The following is a 20,467-nucleotide window of genomic DNA, read 5'->3' as shown; positions in this document are numbered from 1 at the left end:
ATGATATGGCATACAGCAGCAAGAACCAGATTAAGAAATCTGGTAGTTGTGCATCTCTTTTGACCTCTACTTGAGGGGTACCCTCCTACCATGTTTGGTAGGTTGTATGATACACTTGGGTGGCACTAGTAGATAAAAACCAGAAGCAGATAAGAAAAGATCTGGGCAAATAAACGTGGAATAGTGTAGGTATCACTGGAATAAGTGTAAAAATTCAGAGTCCAGGAGAGGACTCGCATGACTTCTTACTAGTTTTAATAGCACTTTCTGTAATACAGTCACTGTTCTTTATTCACCTGATCAATATCTTGTAGAGCTCTTAAATCTGTTTAATCTCAATGTCCTTTATTTTTGCTCATCTGGCTGTAAGAAAGAAGTACTTAAATTTCAGTATTCCCAGAGCAATGGATCTTATCTAAGCTTTCAAAAATGCTGAGAATTTCCTCATGAAGACTGCTAGCTCAGTATAAAGTAGTACTGTAATTCATTATGTTTCTATATTTTTATATTTCTATATTTTTTCTCAGCATTTTTATAAATTCAAGAAGTTCTTTACTGCTGATTTTGGCTTTGCTTTGGAAGAAGTTTCACCACCTTCACTGAAAACTATCTCTGGATAAAAAGTCTGAGCTCTCATTTGTCTTTTCTGTGTTATTCATTTGAGGAGTGTATGCTTCATCCTTAATATGGTTCCATTCTCAGCTTGTTCAGAGTGGTAATAGCTTTATGCATATTGAAAGCAATGCAAAAGATGTGAAGAAACTTCTGAGAACTTAATAGGTGCTTATTTTTGCATGTTCTAATAATTAAAGCTAACTTCTTTTTTTTTTTCTTTTTTTAATTAGAATTAATCCTGAAAAACTTACAGACATCCAAAAGAGGATGCAAGCTTTCTTAGCTCAAGATCAGGAGTTAAAAGACAAAGCTCAAAGGGTAAGTCATCTGCTGCACTATAGTTCTTGAGGCATGCTAGTCAAACAGAACTGCTGCTGGAATAACTGACCTGCTCATATGTGCCCTAGCAGCAGTGTTTGGAACTGCTAAATTGTTCTGAAACATGGCATCAGTAGAAACAATAATCATGTATTAGCAGTTGGTGGTAAGTATGCCTGTTATATCCTGTGTGAGTTGACATGGGCTCATGACCCTAATGCCTGAAGAGCCACTTGACCTCCTGCTGTTGTGCCAAGGTTAAGGCATAGGTGGGGACATATTTATTTTAGAGTCTCAGATATGCAAGTAATTTTTGATTTAGTACTCACTGCTTCTCAGCTCTTTGAGGGTTTTTACTGTTTTTTTTTTTGAGTCTTTCCCAGCTGTTTGAGTCCTGAACCTAGGGAGGAATAACCCCATACACCAGTACAGGCTAGGACCAAATGGCTGGAAAGCAACTTTGCAGAAAAAGACCTGAGGCAACAGGTTGTCCTAGTGGACAACCAGCTGAACTTGAGCCCGCAACATGCCTTTGCAGCAAAGAAGGCCAATCGCATTCTGGGTGGCATTAGAAAGATCGTTGCTGGCGGGTCAGGGGAGGTGATCCTTCCCTTCCCCCTCTACTCAGCCCTGGTGAGACACGTCTGGAGCGCAAAGCTTAATTCTGGGCTTCCAGTACAAGAAAGACATGGACATACTGGAGACAAGACCAATGAAGAACCACAAAGATGACTGAGCACTTGGAGTATCTCCTGTATTAGGAGAGAGGTATAAATTAGATGGAGCCAGAGTCTTCTGAGTGGTGCCCAGTGACAGGAGAGGAGGCAATGGGCACGAATTCATATACAAAAAACTCCATTTAAACCCAAGAAAAAAACTTTCATTGTGAGGGTGGTTGAACACTAGAACAGGATGCACAGAGAGGCTGTGCAGTCTCCATTTTTGGGTATTAAAAACTGGGTGCGTTCCTAAGCAGCCTGCTCTAGCTGACCTTGCTTTGAGCAGGGGTTTGGACTAGATGCTCTCCAGAGGTTCCTTTCAACTTCAACTATTCTGTGATTCGGTAAAGCATGAAGCTGTTAAATCAGTACAAATACATCTTTTTTCATCATGTATCCTTGGTAGCACGATGAAGAATAGGACTGTGCACCCTTTTCAGTTCAGTAACCCTTTTGATTGAAGGGGATAGGGAAATTGGTAATTCTTCCTGAGAGGACTTTTCTTGGGGAGCTGATATAGAACATTTTGAAAAAATAATAACAAAAAAAGGTTACTGAAAAGTAGCAGATCTCATTCCTTGGCTTAAAAAGTTAGAAATATGAAACCATGTCACATGCTCACTTTCTTAATCAATTTTTATTGTTGTATCTCCTGAATATATATGACAGTTTGTCCTTTCTCAGGGGTAAAATCTAATGCATTAAATAAAGCGTTTTATCTTTCATCTGGATTTAAATGAGAAGCAAAATGACTTAGAATAGCTCTTCCAGGTAAGATGGAGAAGTGTGTGAATGGGACTATGAATGGGATTTCTTTGTTGTGCTGGTTAATGTTGGGAGACTCCATGAACAATATGTGAATTTCACCAAGATTTTAGCAGGTTTGGGAAAGGTAGGAAAACTTAATATAACTAGGTAGGTTCCTGGACTAGAATGAGCTGGTTGTAAAAGACACTTTCCATGGAAGATGGCCTGTGAAACATTTCTGGGCATTACGCTGCCTCTTCTTGCCATTACTAGACATGTTTGCTGACCTTTCCCTGGTTTTATAATATTTTTAGGCCATGAACTCTTTGGGATAGAACTTACTACTTGTGTTATTGAAGTGCTGCAATGTGTTGGTTTTCTGAGGTTGGTTGGTTTGTATGTTTGTTTTTAAACTGTGGATATCATGAGCCTATGAATTCTGTAGTCATACCAAGTGTCTTCCAAACCATGCAAAATCAGGAGTTCAAATTGAGATGCAGGGAAACAAGATGATTAGAAGAAAAATAAGAATATCTTTCAGGTCACTTTTTTGTTATACGCATAGGTCAAATTTAAAGAGCACTACGAAAGGCCAAATGATCAGAAATCCAGAAATGCGAAAGCCTGAGAAAATACAAGATTGCAGAAGTTCTGGATTAGTGTAAATAACTTTTTATTTGTCTGAGCTAGTGTGTGGATTGATGACACCTGAAGATATTCTGGTAAACCTGAGTGGTAGGGTAAAATGAAAAGGGGATAATGAACGCTTAAAGAGAGAATAAGAGTTGTAGCCTTTCTGTTGAACTGGGATGTAAAATGAGACAAGTTGCAATATTTAAAACTTTTTTAAGTGGAGGTTCATCTCACCTAACTTTAGATGTCCTATGTGAGCTAGTCTGCCTGAGCTTTCATTATAGCTGACAGAGGAATAGGCACGTCTAGGATGCATCCTGACATAGATACCTTAAAAACCCTTTGGGATAGGTGAATGGCAGTTTCTTTGCACTGCAGAGGTAGCCTGTGTGACGTGACCTAGCTTGGATGCCTGCAGTAGAGACACTTACTGGGTCAGAGGAATGTCATTCTTGCTTTCCTAAACAAGGAGTCTTAAATCAAAGTGCCTGAGGAAGTCAGCGGGAGCTTTGTGAATAAAATGTCTAAGGCAATGTTCAAGGCACTACTTTTAAAACTATTTTTGGCATTTAGGTATCCCAGGTTTTTGTAGTGCACAAAGTATTACTTGTAGCACGTGGAATGTCGGCGTAAGCTTCATCCTGACGTCGTACAGGCCAGATACAGTGGTGACATATTATGATCATCTGCAACTGCCACAGGAAGTTGCAGTTACACCAATTTGTATCAGAAGTGACAGAGCAGCTGGCTGGGGGAGGACGAGAGTAGGAGGAAGCCCGCATCATCTTACTCGGAATGAAAATACTAACAAACCTCTGTGTTTCTGGCTATGGCATTTTAAGATCTCTTAAAAGGCAGAGAAAGATCATTCTGAATTGGGCAAAAGAAAATAATGACAATGTTTCAAAATAACTCAAGAATAAAATCAAACACGAGCTGTCTACCAGTGTTACAGATAAAAGCTTAAATTCATTTTGAAAATTTTTTAATTGCCATTTAATTACCCTTCCAAGCCATTTTTGTTGCAGTTTTTCATTTATGGGTAGCAGTGCAGTGTCATCTTACAGACAAACTGTATATACATTCAGTTTTTGAAAATCTTGAAGTATGGACAAGTGGTTTATCATAGAAGTGTCCCTCCTGAATAAGATTTAAGTATGAGTGATCAGACATACTGTGCAAATGTGCCCCAGTAGTCTTACGTATCAGTCTGAATAAAACAATGAAAATAATGCAAATGAAATCCTGACCTTGGATCCTTATCTGGAATGCTGGATTTTTCAAAGGCACAGGCGTTGTGCTGTCTAGCCTGTCTGTTGCAAGCTGCTAAATTCTCGACATTTGTAAGAAATAAATTCCGCACCTGAGTGGGTCAGATAGCAGTGAAACAGCATAGCTATGCACAGAAGTTCAGGTGGGATGCAGTTTACTGTGTTGAGGGCATGAGGTCTAAGTGATTGCATCCTCTAAGCTTGTTGATTTACTTCAAGATTCTTTTACTTTGTTTTTAAAAAAAAAAAGGAAAAAAGAAAATTCTTGACTACTAATTGCTTCAACAAACTTAATGGTTCATTTGATAGGACATGGTTCTTCTGCTGTTGCTTGGAGAGAGAGAGCGTGAATCAGATTGGGGCTCCTTTGAAACTTTTGCAGTTCCTCTCATGGACTGATGCTGCCTTTTGGCATTTCTTGTAATTTTAATATTTTATATGTCAATTCATCCAGTTCTGAAAAACAGTTTAAAAAAGAATGTGGTTTTCTTGCTAGTTTGAATGTTACTGTGTAGGGGGTACTGGGACACTGAAGTGATGTCTGTCCATTCAATTCTTCATCGCACCCAGAGGGACGTGCAGGGTGTTAGAGCCTGAGATACGACTCATGCCCTGTTACTTTGAATTCTGTCAAAACAGCACATAAATTGAATTGTGTGTGTTTTAATATTTAAAATGATTATCCAAGAAATACATCAATAAATCAATATTTAAATGTAGCAAATTAGTAAAGCATAGTACTTGTTCCCTTATGTATTTCTAGTACTTGCACAACAATCTCGGGTGGTTTTGCGGGCCTTTAGCTACTATTGTAATAGAGCTGTAACATGTTTCTGATGCCCAACCATAACATTTTCCATAATGGTATAAGTTAATTCATATAATATTTTTGTAATGTTCAGTTATTAAAACCTTGAAAGTGATATCAAACCATAAAAAATAGAGGTGGACAACAGCAATTGATAAAAGCAGGGAAACAAGTTCAGACTGACTAAATTTGTTCTCCCTCAGATGTCCAGTGTGTGTGCGCAGTCAGCAGGTCTTAGGAGAACTGAATAAAATCCAAGAGAGATGACAGTATTTTAGAAGGAGGTTGAAGTGAAGGTACTAAAATAAAATCAAAATCAAAGAAGTCATTTGCTCTTTCTGTACTTCATTTTTCTTCTTGTAAAGTAGAACAACTCTGCTATGCTGTATCTAACTTTTCTAGTTTGAGTGTAAGCTCTTGGAGTAGGGAGTATCTTTTGCTGGAAGTGTTCACAATGCCTAAAACAATAGAGAATGAGGTCAGCTGAAGACTTTAATTATCGCTTTATTACTACTGAATGGTCTTTGAAGCCTCTTACCTTAATTAGATGCCCATTTCTTTGAACATAGAGCAATACCATCCTGCATGCAGTCCATAACAAACTTGAAAAATTGTTACAAGTCTCATTGGGCTGAACCCTGTTGACAGCTGATAGATGTGAGTTAGAACATCTGGCATTTGTTTGGTGGGTCATTCTTAGTTATTGTAGGGCTTGATACATGTTCAAAAGGTGTGTTCCTTCTGCCCCTTATCTATCACTAATTTCTGGACCATGTGTACCAAAGAAATACTAGTAAAGTAAGTGGATGGCTTTATAGGTTATCCAGAAGGCAGAATGAGATTTCTCCCCTGTGGCATATAGTGACTCCTGTAGATCTTCAGATCTGTAGATGTTGCAACTCTCAGATTCACAGGAAAGATACTTCTTGTTTAACCTGCTTTTTTCTATCTGCCACTACAGAGAAAGAAGAGGCTCTGTCATTTATTTGTGTCACTTCTTGCTATCGACAGCAATAGATTAATGAGATCTGTCAAATTTGAAGCCTCTTCCTAAAGGTTCTAGTTATCTTCGTAAAATGATTAATAATTAGATGAGCAAACAAGTGTGTTATTCCACACCGCATTCTTGGTAGCAGCTGAATGGATTGTGCTAGCACCTTCCACTGCTAAACTTAATTGGAAGACATAATGTGGACAGAAAACTTTACCCAAAAACAGCTTTTGGAAGAGTAAGCAAATGAAAGTTCACTTCTGTAACAAGGTGTTGGGCAGCTTGAAAGGCGTATCTCTTAGCTCTACATATCTGACAATTAATAGTTGTTATTTCAGTTTGCCAAGAGGAAAAGTATGACTTTATGACATTGCCTAATTTAGTGTCTCATTTTTCTTTTCACCTCTGGAAATGTTTTTTCTCTTACACGCATTTAAAGAATCCCCATAAGAGATCAATGCTCATAACTGTTGGGTCTTTTCCTCCTCTATCTCAGATTAACAAGAAATAGATTTTTTTTTTTTTAAATTCCACGTGAATTATTAATACAATAATTTTCTCCGACAGGTGCCTATACATAGCAGAACAAGGGTGTGATTGTAGTATGCTTGAATATAACCCGATGAGCTTAATTTGCTATTGTTACTAGTGTTTGCCGGTTAAAGCCTTGTGACAGGAGTTTTGGCATATGTTAGAAATTAGGTTACGAACAACAGAAATCTAAGGATCTTTTCTGATACTTAAAATATTCCACTATTTATGCTGCTGCTGATAGGCAGAAACAGACTGTGTAAAGGAAACATGAGAAGAATAAGAATCTTTCCTTTTGGAAGGATGGAGGGAAGACACAATAGAAGATTAAGTTATTGTGTTATGCAGTGCTTCCAGTTTTCTTGGTGAAAGTCTGGGATTAATTGAAACTTCAACCTTGGACTGGTCTTAGTAAATGTTGCATAGTGAATTTATGTTGGTCAGCTGAGTTGCATTCATTGACTGCATGTATGTGATGAGCTGATGACAAATGCAAGGTAATATGAATTATCCTAGGCCACAGTGAAAGGCAGCTACATTGAGTTGAATCACTTTCTGTTAGTGGCTAAGATTGTCAGGACACCTCAGATTGATAGCAACACAGTCTGTTCTTGCTTCCACATAATTCAGATGTCCGACTAGCATAGCAACATTCAGAAAAGCTGGGAGGAAAAAAAAAATTGAATCAATGGTGTTTCCTCCTGACTCATTTGCCATATTTTCTTTATAGTGAAAATAACATGACATACCTTTGGGAAATTCAGCCAATTAATGTGCATTTAATGAAATATTTGAATACTTGAAGAATGAAATATTTGAATACTTGAAGTCACATTACTTCTGTAGTACTGATAAATTTTGGCTGATGGGTATTGGGTAAAAGAATTTCAGTCTGAAATCAATATTAGACCACTTAATAGTGGAATTCTATTTTGTGTTTAGAGCAACAGTATAATACTAGTTTCTTGTGTTGGTAATTGAATGATTTCTTTTTTTGTTAAATACTTTTATTTTTCTTTCAGTGTTTTGTATCCTACTTGCGTTCAGTTTACTTAATGAAGAATAAGGAAGTATTTGATGTTTTCAAATTGCCTCTAGCAGAATATGCCCTGTAAGTATGATCGACTTGGAAAGTGAAAACTGTATAGTGAGAAGTTTCACAGTGTATGATAGCTTTAAATAGCTGTTTTGACTGTTAACACACGGAATTGGACAGTCTTGTAATGTATTTACAGTTTCACATTTATGCTGTGCTTTTGCATGTTTTCAAAGACATTCTAAATAGAAATTATGTGTAAAAACAACGTATCTCTTCAAAGAGAAATAACTCTTCCAGCAGAAAGTACATTTGCTATATACAATAGAAGACAAAACTTGTGAATTAACAGGATAGAGAACAATAAGATTTGGGGTTTGGGTTGTGGTTTTTGGTGGGTTTTTTGTTTTGTTTTTATTTTTTTTTCTTTTCCCCAGATTTGCTCTTCAGCCTCATAGCTAAATGCCAACCTGTAAAGTGTATTATTTAAAAAGAAATTGGAGTATCTAAAGATGATACATTGCAGTCTCATTTTGAGTGTGATTGGGACATTGCTCCTTGGACATAAATTACTTTTCAGAAGATTCAGTGCACTTGGTAAAGATGAAACATCTGCACTGGACTGAATAGCATCTATTTTATATGCACAAAAATAAGACATAATATGTGAACCATTCCACATTTTATGTGGGAGGGAAATGAATTTTGACAGGTTGACTTTACAGATGACAACCATCTAAGATTGTTTTAAGACGTGAAGTTTTTGAATAATCTAATAATCTCATGGGACATAGGGTAGTCAGAAGGGAGCAGGAAGGTGCTCAAAGATGCATGGTAAATTAATTTTACGTCTCTGGAATTTCATACAGAGAAGACGTAAGTCTTCAGACTTGTCAGCACGTGGCATAATGAACTAAAATGTGACAAATTACTAGACTGTAGAACACCTGGTCTTCCTGTTCTGTGCTGCAATTAACATGATTATGTTCTTTAAGGTACATAAGCCTATTATAAAAGGTGCTTTCTTACTTCATGGAGTGAGAAAATTTAAAAAGGAGAACTACCAAAAAGTTGAAAAATTTCACTATGTGCATTGCCTGTCCCTTCACCTGTGTGATTTGTCAGCGTCTTTAAAACCTTATTGTAGGTCTTATTATGCTGAATGTAAGGGGTAGTGGCAGAAGGTTAGGACTAAGAGAGATGACCACACAAATTTAACCAGTTTGTTAAGAAACCAACTGACAGATGGTGGTAATGCTGAGTTTTCAGAATCCCAGTGCCTCTTTCTGGATTTCAGCATGGTGTGCCATCTAGTATCTGATACTGATGTGGACAGGGTAGTCCAGTTCTGTTCTTCTCAGGCTTCTGTGCCAGGATTTGGTCCTTCATCAAAGCCAATTCTAATCCCAGTTTTGCAAAGTTACTAACAAGTCATTCCTGTATTAAAATGGAAGAAACCAGACAGTTGTTTGAAGAGATTAGGAGAGGTTTAGTCAAGGCTGCGAAATATATGGAAGTGTAATCAAAAAGTCAGAAGATAATAAATCTGGGAGATAATTTGGGGATTCTGCTCTAAATGAACTGTTTGTTGGCACTCTTCTTCCCTACTCTCCAGACTGCTAGTCTGCCTAAATATGCCCCGCAGTCCCCTGGCTTTCAGTTCAGTACACATCCACTGATACAGTGGATCAGTCAGCTTAATTTATCTGAAAGGCCCTCAAAGTCTGGTACATTTGAATTCTGCATTCTGAAGCAACCTTGGTTTACCTTCTGCGCACAAACTCATGGCCAAACCTGGAATGAGAATCCTTTCTTCCCTTTACCTTCTGTGGGTATTCTCTGAAAAGTATTTCAGCCTTTCTGTGGAGATTTACTGCTTGCTTGATAGATGTTACTCTGTTAAAAATCCTGCAGAGAAAATAGGCTGCTTAATGCCCCTGTCAGGTTTGCATTTCAGTCTGTCAGGCTGTTGCCCACTTTCTCCATTGCTCTCTTGCCTGGCATGTCTGTGCACTGAGATTCTCTTAAGCTCTGTTGATTGAGTCTGCAGAAAAGCAGTAGTCTTTTTGATTTTTATATATTATATAAAATTATTTCTATATCTAGAAAACAATATATATTAAAAATAAACAGTGTGTGTGTGAGTGTCTGTACACATATGTATTGTAGAGATTGATCACCTTTAAGCTATGGTACATTAGTAGTCTCTCCAGTATCCTCTCATTACAAATTGCTATCAAGAATAATTTACTGGAGGAAGACTTGCACAGGCCTTGTGTTAATATAGGCAGCCTTTAAGTTTGGTGAAGGAGAACTTCGATACTTGCATAAAAGAGAAATGTGTCTTTTCATTGCAAAGGACAGCTTCGAAAACATAACAAAATGTAAACTAGCAACAGGGTGGAAAGGAATAATTAGTTAGTCTCGCTTCCTCGATAGGAGACAAAGTAAAGAGGAGGCAGGGATTAGAAATATTTTACTTCTCAGGCACTTTATTTTGTTAAATGCTAACATATGTATATCAGTCTCCAGGGGCAGATCTTAACAGGTGAGTGTGCTGGATGGACAGGTTAGTCACAGCTCTTAAGGGGCTGCCAAGGAAGGTAATGTCCTCTGTGAATTTCATCATGTCTTCCAGGAGGAATGCAGCATATTTTTCTGTTTATCCCTGTATTGGTACACAGAGAATAAATAAAGCAAGTTGAAGCCAAGTGATCTGGGAAATGTCTGATACACACAACTCAGTACCCAGCTAATTTTGCAAGTATTGCTTACAGATCAGTGTTACAAAGCAGTAGGTGGCTGCAGGTGCTGTCAGGTCTGAAATGGGTGATACCAGGATACTTGATCCATCTGTCCACATCTGTCTGGCCTCTCACTGACCAGGGAAAGCACCCACTGCGCTCTCACCCCAGTCCCCCTGGCTGTGGATGTAGACCTGACCCTTACTGCGTGGTCAGGGCAGAAGGTCTGGTTTGTTGTCTTGCTCCGGCTGCCATGAGCAAGTGCAGGGCTGCCCGTCACGTCCCGCAGACAGCGCCCATCATAGGCTTTGCACATCTTGTCATCCCTTTGCTGGTTCTTGGCCCTCCTTGTCACTGCCCTTGTACGTCCTTTTCTAGACCCCAGTCTCCTTCCAACTAAAAAGCCTGCCCCTAATTACTTTTTCTCAGTTGTTTCCGGTCTTCATACACCTGTAACCAGACTTAGTATTTCTCATGCTGTTACCTAGTTAATCTCAGCCTCATACGGTATTACTTATGCAGACCTCAGTATTCCCTCCCGTGATCTGTAGAGTTTGGGCATTTCTCACACAACTCCCCCTCAACCACCTGTGAGATCCAGCCATCCCTTTCTGAGCTTTCTGTAGCTACTTCTGTAAGATTCTGAGCTTGCTGATCCTGCCATGCAGATCTCTGAATAAGCTGCAGTCTCCTCGCTCAAAGTCCAGGGTCATTATTCTCTTAGTCATCATCTTCGTTTCTTCTAGGATCTTGAAATACCTTTTCTCATTGTGCAGCCAAGCTTGCTATTGACCTTCACTCACCTTAGAAGTAAATATACTTGCATATGCATGAGTAGCAGTTCCAGTAGAGTGCCTCTCAGAGTTGGCTAATCCATCTAACTTGGAGAAATGGTCTTTAATGCACTCTAGAAATCTCTGTTGCTTGTGTTCTGCTGTGTTGCCCTTTGAGCAGGTGTCGGGGTGGCTCTGGTACCAAGAGCACCAGGGCCTGAAACTGCAACGTGGAGACTTCTTTTACTTTTGTAAAGAAGGCTACGTCTCGGTCTTCTTAGTGATTGGATTCCAACCATGACATCCTCTTTGTTGGCCTTCTCTTTGATCCTGACCCATAAACTCTTGATTCGCTTGGCTATCCTCATTATTGGTAGGGTACCATGCATTTGAGCTCCTTAATGTAGAAGGCTAAAGCTAGCTAGTCAAATAAATAACACAGCAAAAGCAATTTCTCTGTTTGTTTTGGTTATTAATCAGACCATCTGGAAAGCCTATTAATTCAGATTTGTGTCACTTCAGGTGATTTGATTTCTCCTGTTTTCAAATGGTTGCTCATCCTGTCTTCTGAAAACATTTTAAATGTAAAATGTAGATGTAGCATATATTGCAAGGCAAGTAATACACATTTCTTCTCTTGAAATAGCTTTTGGGAGTATTTAACCTTTTTCAGGCTATTTTAAGTCTTTGTCTGAACATGTTCTACAGTAAAAGAAATCACAGTGCTGTGTTTTTGTGTGTTCAAATAATTCTGAAGAAGTTCACTAATAGAATGTCTCATATTTAGTAAATGTAGTAACTTAATATTAGAATGAAGCACTAACTTGTGTAAAAATGTTGTGCAGCAGTTTTGCAGAAGTGACTTCAGATTCTTTACAACTGGCTCATATTTCAAAAAGGACTGGAAATCTTCTAGGTGCAGGTTAGGAACTCTTGTGACACTTAAAAATTAAAAGATTGTACTGGTCTTAAATTTCCTGTTTAATTTGTTTTGTGCAAGGACAGGTTTTGCTCTGAGTGTCTAAGATTCCATCTTTTTAAAGAGTTGAGAGAGATGCCCAGCTTTTCACCCAGTCCAAATAGAGGCGTAGTGAAGTTATCGTGTTAATGTAAACGTACTAAAGATCTTTGTATAAGCATAATTAACAAACCTCGGAAAAGGCCATATTTTAAGTCTGATACACCATTAATTTGAATTAATTTTTAAAAATGTTTACTAATGTTTGATTTTCCTTATTCAATAGCAAACAAAAGTGGTATTCCTCTTAAAGCCAGACAATGCTCTTTAGAGTTTTACTATTTTAACTTATTTCCTGAAAATAATTGTCAACTTGCTTTGAATTGAATGAGGTATCTGAGCACTGTAGGTGTTTTGCTCAGTTACTTCTACGCATTCCTTGATCAGTGTTAGGGAATGATGACTCCTGGCCACCTCAGTTTCTGTTGATGAATAGAACTGTCAGCTATACTTTCATTTATAGTAGCAAAATAATCCATTGGTTTCAGTATTGCTTTTAGAAGCTGATTTAAAATCTCTTTCTATAAGAGCTTGCTCCCAAGAAGTCATTGCATTTCACACCAAAATATGAAACAGGATTGTGTTTTGGTTTGTCAGCTGAATTTGTGTTGCCATTTTAAGGCTACCATAGTCTGAGGACTACGTTGTGGTGTTAGCATGTTTTTACTGTTCTGTGTTAGAATTTATCAAGTCTCACTAAATAACTTACCTGCTTTTTGTCTGTGATTATGAGAAAACCTTGCACGTTTCTTATTCCAGAAGACTGTGTGAATGCTAGCACTAAAATAAAAGAATAGATGTAACTTCAGTCAGAATAGGATTGTGGTCTGAGTAGCATCTAATGAGTTAATGAAAACGAATATTGCCCTTTCTAGTTGATGGAAAGAAAAGCTGGTTCATATATTCAGGTTTTTTAGCTTGACTGAACTCTAGATTTGGCAAATGATTAAGAAATAAATTCTAAGAAACTGTCAAATCTTACAACATGAGGAAGCTTTTAGCAGTAGTAGAATGTGTTTGTCCCAAGTTGTTCTCCATTTGGAATATGCTATAGAAAAGAGGCAGTAATGAGCCAAAATGCTGATATTTCTTCAAGAAGTTAGGTAATTAAAAGTGTTTGGGGATTGTTTGTACACAACTTTGTTTAAGCTTACCTACTATTACTTTCTTTACCAAATTCGACCTTAACACTTTCCCTCCCCCAAGTCTAAGGGCTGTATACTTTTGGTTCAGATGTCATTTGAATTCTGATAGCACTGGTCTTTTTTTGGTAGGGTTGCTAAGCAGGGTAGAAAAATTGGCCAACGCTGACTGTTAATTAATTTAATGCAATTATTAAAGAAAGACATCAGTGCAGAACAGCAATCTGATGGGTGGGATTTCATATTTGAATGAGCAAAGCTGTGCTGAAGTCTCCTCCACATCATGGGCTGCTCTTTTTGATTTGTCTTTTTTAACTTTTCCAATGGAGAGAGTAGTTTCTTCACCTTGTCAAACTTTTCTCTGCAGCCATGATCCTGATCTTTGATACTAGCTCTGGAGACATAGAAGAGAAGCTGTGATAAAATTGGAGTTTGCAACCCTGTGTACATTGTGTCTATGTCTGCATGAGAAAGAGACATGAACATAGATATATATGTATAGATGGCATACAGTACTACTACTTGCAGTACTTTGTCAACAGTTGACAGCAATACTTTATGTAGAATAATGTTGTGAAATCCAGAAAAGCAAAAAAGTGTTTCTCTTGCAAAGGATTTTTTTTGCTGCTTCGATCCCCTTGCTGAAGAGATTGCAGCACGTTTATTGACGTTGCAGCAGTCTCTTTATACGTGTTTTACCGTGCCTGATGTTAAGGCCCAATTCCAGGTTTGAATCTCCTCCAGCTGGTGCAGTGAAGCATTACATCCACTTTCTTTGGTTATTTTCGTTTTAGTTAGTCAATAGGCCAAACTTTAACACATAGTTTCATTGCAAAGGTAATTAGTGTTAGCTGTCAAACACCGAACCAAGTTTAAGATTGCTGGTTGCTCCAATTCCTGTTCCTCAATGTGTTGTGTTATCATCTCAGCAGTGCACTGTCAGTAAATGTGCAAAATACACTGGATAAAAACTTACTTTGATATTTTTTCATAAAACTCTATTTGCTTTACTATTGCTGTTAATTGCTTGTAGAAGAACAGTATTGGGTTATCAGAAATACTTAAACAAAATTAACTTTACATTAAAATTAAGGCTTTATTTATTGAAAAACTTGTTCCTCATCCTAACAGTGTGGGCTGCTTTTCAGGTGCGTGTCCACTTTTCAGTGTTTTAACCTGTGGCCAGTGCCAAAACCACCCCATTTAACCACAGGTGTGGTTGCATTTGGGTTTTTTTCATTTTGTTATTTAAGCAGCGTGCCTCTCCTGTTGACTACTCTGTCCCATTGGCTACTATTAACAGTTCAAGGCTCTCCGGGACCTACAGTCCACTCTTGCTGCTTTGCAGTACCGTTTCGATGCTTCATGGACTGTTTGTAATGACATTTCCAGCAGGGAGTGTAGATTTGATTTTTCTCCGTGACATAACTTGGGTTTCTTTATTCAGAGCTGTATGGTGAAGAGAAGACATAATGCTGTCTTCTTGAAACGAGCAGCATTGAGGGGAGACATAGTGTATAACTGTGCACAATCTGAATCAAAAGCGACTGGTCTTATATATGTGTATGTGTATGTACGTCACCATTTTAGTTGGTTAAATACTTTACTCCTTTGCTAAATGTACATACAAGCCCTGAGTATTACAAACACTATCAGTTCTGTATTGTGTGTTTTTAAATGTAGCTGTGGTCTCCATGTGCTCCTTGCACAGTACCGGTGTCCCCCCACATTTTTTGTTCATCTAATGAGAAGGCTCATGAAGTCTGAAAGAGACTTAAATAGTGGGCAGTTACAAAGTTTACCGAAGTCAAATGATCTGTTGGAGACAGGGTATCTGTTCCCATGCAGTGCTCTCCAGTACTGTTGCTATACAGTATTTTTGCTTTTTGGCTAATTTTTGTCCCTTCATGTATAGAGTATTACTATAACTTCATGAATAACTGGGTAAAATAATATTGTTGGCTCTGCTGGTTATACATGCCATGAAGGTAAAGCCTTGCTGTAGAGGGATGCAGGCGCGTGAGATATCTGTTAAGGGAGAAATGTCTCTCCCTTAGCTTTTTCTGCAATTAGTCATTTACCCATACTGTGTGTGTTCTTCCAATCTTTCCATCACCGCGAGATGGCAGGGATAATGTTCTGGGTGCACTTCCAGCAGTGAAGGACACTGACAGAGATCAGTGCTATCTCAGTCCCTGACATGACATCTGTGTATCTTCAACGCCAAATTACATTGGTGTTTCTTCCACCATATTCTCCTGTGAATCATAGATAATTTGCTCTTGTCTACAGCCTTTCAGGTTCTTTGTTTGCTTCCTTTCCTGGGAGGATTTGTAACTGTTCTTGAGAGTTCTCAGTTATTTCATCTTCCTTCCTCTCCCGATGTTCGCTTGCATTTTTCAAGCTAGGTTGTCCTGTTGTAGGCTAAATTTGTTTTGTAAATACATTGGTCAAAATGTATCAATCTGAATTGCCATAATTAAAATCTAATCACTTGAGCCATTGATGAGGGCTTCCAATTTAGTCAACTTTTGTGTATCTACCTTTCAGATTAATTTATTTGTTTAATTCCATGCTTTAGATCACTTGGTCTTGCAATGGCACCTCGTGTGAGATTTCTTCAAAAAGTTCGGAAACAGCTGTGTGCAAATGAGGCAGCTGATGGGACGGATCACTTGAAGGAGGCAGAGCAAAATAAAAATACCATCTCCTTGATAAACAACGAAGGAGGGGAGAATTGTGGAACTGTTTTCAATGGAAAGGTGTCTGTTAAGAAAACAGAGGAAAAGGAGAGAAGGAAAGAAACTGAGGAATGCTCTGGTTCCGGTGAAGGTGCTGAGGAGAGTGGTGAGTCTGAGGATGAATCAAAAGAAGTATCTGAGGGGGAGGAGGAAAAAGAAGTTCCTGTACCAAGCAGGGTTCCAAACCCAGACTCCATGCAGTTCTTTGAAGATGACGACGATGATGATGGTACTAAAGATCTTGATTTGCTGACAGTGAAACGACGCAATGTTTTTGGTGTGGAAGCTAAAGATAATTCAGCACCGGTAAGTTCACTTTATAGTAAGGCTTATGACTCTTAATGATTTTATATTGGACATACTCCAAGTAAGTAGGAGGAGAAAAGAGAAAATTCTGCTCTTAGCAGAATACTTGACTGAAGTCAGATGTGTTGTCCATATGTATCAGAAGTCAAAATTGCTCCCAAAAGATAAGTGGTGTGACTTATGCTTTTATCATTTTATGTTATTAGCAGAAAGTAATTTTATTTGCATAACAAAAATATCCTTGTAGTTGCTTTAATTTATGAATAACAGGATTTGAATACTGGGGAAATTTTGACAGTTTTAATTCTTATCACTTACTAATTTGCTCGTACCTCTCTAAAATAGCTGCCACTTTCAGTCATAATTTTGATGCTGTACTGCAGTTTATGGCACTGGGAACCAAATTGCAATACATGATGAGCCACTTCCCGATACAAATTGTAACAAATGATCTTTACAATAATGTAACCTTCAAACCATGATTTTTACTTTCAACGGGACTTTTGCTATTAGGAATTGAGCCAGCATCAAAGAGAGAGAGAGAGAGTGCATGCACTTCTTGTAAAGCATGGTTATAAAGGCTTATTAAAAGTATTCATGCAGATCTTTCATTTCCTTGGCGAGTAGCTCTATAATTCAGGATTTCTCTGTGCTTGGTGTTCTGAGAAATGTTCCTTTCATTTAATTTTTAAATATAATGTTATAGTAAGGGTGGGGTTTTTTTTAAATGATTTCTATAAAGCAGATTTGGTACGTGCATATTGTGAATTTTTTGTGTATTGTTTGCTATCTAGCAACTATATTTCTGTAGTAAAGAGATCCAGGTGAAATAGCCATCTACTTCAGCAAGATGTTTTTCTGAACTTATATGCATGCAAGGGGAGCCTCCTGTTAAGCAAAGTATTTATTTTTTCAACTGGTATTTTAAATCTTTCATTTTCTGTGCTGTCATTTAACAGCACAGGGCACTTGTCATGAACTTATGCTGATCAGCCCACTAGCTGCATTTATAAGCAGCATCTTTCCTTTAGTATTTAGCGAAGTGTTACATAGGTTTATCAGCTAACTTTGTCGAAGATGAGCAGTTGCGCAGTAACCTAACCATTGTCTGCACTCTCTCCTCTTACCATGAGGAGGCTGCTGCAGGTTGCCATCTTGTCCCATAACTGTGGGAGGAGGATGCTCCTGGACTTACCTTTCTGTTCCTCATATTCTAAGCCTGAGATGTCCTGCCCCGGCACAGCCACTGCCTGGCAGTAGCTTATATTTATTAATAAATTTCGGTTTCATGTAGAAAAGATATTGCTGTTTTAAAAACAAAGTGGAATAAAAGATTTCTGCCTTAGTTAAAGAACGATGTTCTCACAGCTTTCATATTGCTCCCACAATTTTCCATGCTGAAATACACAGGCAATTTCATGTTGCCTTTGTATGTTGGAAAGTGAATTGGGAAGTTTTGTTCAGGAAATGGTAAAACGAGAAACTTTGATGTAAAAGAATGAACAAAAGAACCTTTATGAAAAATACCAGTGATTTAGAAAGTAATTTGGAACCTCACTGGGTAACCTTTTAAGCTTTCCAGCATTAAACATTTATAGGTTAGTTTATGCTCAGGCAAGTCAGACATTATTTTCTGTGGTTCAGCACTGATAAACTGCAGTAAGGGTTAGGGGTTTGTACTTGGTGTGCAAGTGTGGAAGACCGTGTATCACCTGAAACCTCTTTTACATGGGGACATAATAATGAAATATTTAGTTATTCTTCTAAGCAGCTGTGAACAAAAAATCAGAAGTTTCAAGATCTGTATCATTAAAAACTTAAATATAATTTAAATAATCTCCTACAGAAATGCCTATGGTAGTGCAATATGTAATTTTTAGAAAGCAGAAATGCAGAGCATACTATGCCTAAGTGTGGGGACTAGTCTTGGTCCGTGCATATGGTAGTGTGGTGTTTATTACCTTATATTACTGTGAAAATTGTTGATAAATTGTGGAATGCTTTAAATGTAAGCATTTACTTTCAGTAGGAATAAGAGAATAAAGGTTTCTATCACTAACCATGTACTGTCTTTTAATGTTTTGGTATACAAATGCACATAATAGAAATTACATAGAAAGATTCAGGCATTGTGCATCTTTTATTTCATATAAATACCTCAGCACCACATTTTGTGGATGTTAAAAACAAATTGGTAACTTGCAATATTTTTTCTATTTTTTTCCCATTTGTTTATTTTCTGGATAAAAGTTTTGAAGTGATTATTACTGCATTAAAGTAGATCAGTTCATATCTAAAGAATTGGAAAGAACTGATTCCTCTGGGGTGTGAGAAGCACCGAGCAGCCTGAGTGCAGTTTTCCTGTTGCTGTGTGTTGGAGCGTCCTTCTGGGGAGGACTCGGGAACCAGTTTGACTACAGTGTACTGGGTCATGGCTGCATTTCTAGGATGAGGCAGCGCATTGATTAATAGTATCAAATGCTGCAGAGAATCTAGGAGTGTGAACATAGAGTGTATATAGGCTAGGTCAGTTAGGAGTTTTTTTTTTTAAATCTATTCTCTGTGCTAAATAAGGTGGGAGTCCTGTGGAAACATTAGTATGTGATGATCTAATTGGGAGATTGTGAGTATGCCCACAAAGGTTGAAATAAGTTTGCATTTATGCTTTTAATGTCTATGATTGATTTTGCAATTTCACTATTCTTACTCTATGCTTATTGTTGACAGCAAAACAGTCCCACTGCGATTGTTGAGCTTCAGGATGTTTTTGTAAATGGAAACATTACATTCAGCTTCAGTTTTTGAATAGCCGTTGTTAGAGACACCATTGCTTCCTTATCCTTGTGTCTTCCCTAGCCCCTCCAGTGGAAGACGGAGCAAGAGGAGGTGTTAGGCTGGCTCCAAGTGTCCTTTGTGGTGGTGTAGTGCCCTGACCTTTGATCGCAGGTGGGGTGGGCTCATCCATCTTGGTAACAAGGGAAAGGAACTAGGCAAAAGGACCAGGGGTTATTTAAACTGGTGATGGAGTAGAAGGGGATTTGTGTGACTTTCTTAAAACATTTAGTTTTTGTTGAATGTCCATGGTACCCAACCTAACAGTGAAAGGTAGGTCACGGTGTGAAATGAGACACATCCGATGTTAGTTCCTCTAATAGCATGACTTGCAGCTCGATTCCACTCTTTCCCTTTCTTCGTGTGGCCCTTGGCTGCGTGCGTACTCTGTCTCTGTCATTTTGTGACAACAGATACAAAGAAAAATCTGTTCTCTCTGCACTGCCATATAAAAGAAGAAACCTTGGATAAGGTGAAAGACCTTGGCAGATATTACAATTTTGTTATGAGCTTCTGAGCTTGTTTTTTAAGAGGTGCTCACTAGCTGCCCTATTTATGAATTTTACTTAAATATGTCAGGATTTTTAGCTGGTGATATAACTCATGGGACTTATTTAGAAGTACAATGTTCTTACGCATAAAAAGAAGGTCAGCTATATGCATAGAGCTATGAGCCAGATATGCAGTATTTAGCTCTTGTGTTAACATTATGGAAATTACTTGTTTAAAGTGCATTTAACAATATTAACAGTATTGATGTTGCAAAGACTGTAAGTACTCCCTGGTTACAAACTTTGTTTTTAATGCTAATTTTATGAAATTGGTTGTTGCATTTGGAAATGTAAAGGCTTTACTTCTTGAACTTCAAACATTATTTATTTTGAGAACTAAGATTATGCCTATAGTATTTTTTTCTTGGTCTTTGTTTATATTTTAATTTTAGTCATCTTGTCAGACATATCGCATACTGTCAGACTTGTCTTCTGCTATCCAGTTTTCTGTTTTAGGATAGAGAATATTAAACTACTGAGTTCTTAAAATTGCTGTGACTCCCTCCCTGCTCCCTGATCTCTTGATTTATGGACCCCTAAAACTTTTCAAGTGAGGTACTTACTGGCTGCTTGGAACACTCTAGTAAGCATAAGCTTACAGAGGGCTGCCTTAAATAGTACTTGCAGATTCCTTGGAGGTAGTCTGTACTCTTGAAGAGCCTGCTGTTTGAATACTATGGAGAGAAATTAT

At 38.0% G+C, this 20,467-nt stretch overlaps 1 protein-coding gene across 1 annotated transcript in view; it reads left to right on the top strand.

Annotated features, from left to right (window-relative positions):
• Window positions 1–20,467, top strand: part of DDX10 (DEAD-box helicase 10) — a 195,612-nt gene that overhangs the window by 40,904 nt on the left and 134,241 nt on the right. Inside the window, exons 11-13 of the mRNA XM_075490972.1 lie at window positions 846–933; window positions 7,656–7,744; window positions 15,928–16,393. Of these exons, the coding sequence (XP_075347087.1) occupies window positions 846–933; window positions 7,656–7,744; window positions 15,928–16,393 (643 nt within the window). The remainder of the gene's footprint in view (window positions 1–845; window positions 934–7,655; window positions 7,745–15,927; window positions 16,394–20,467) is intronic.

The sequence above is a fragment of the Mycteria americana genome, chromosome 1, assembly GCF_035582795.1.
Source record: "Mycteria americana isolate JAX WOST 10 ecotype Jacksonville Zoo and Gardens chromosome 1, USCA_MyAme_1.0, whole genome shotgun sequence".
NCBI lineage: Eukaryota > Metazoa > Chordata > Aves > Ciconiiformes > Ciconiidae > Mycteria > Mycteria americana.
The sequence above is the reverse complement of the archived record's forward strand: the minus strand, read 5'-3'. Positions and strand labels throughout refer to the sequence as shown.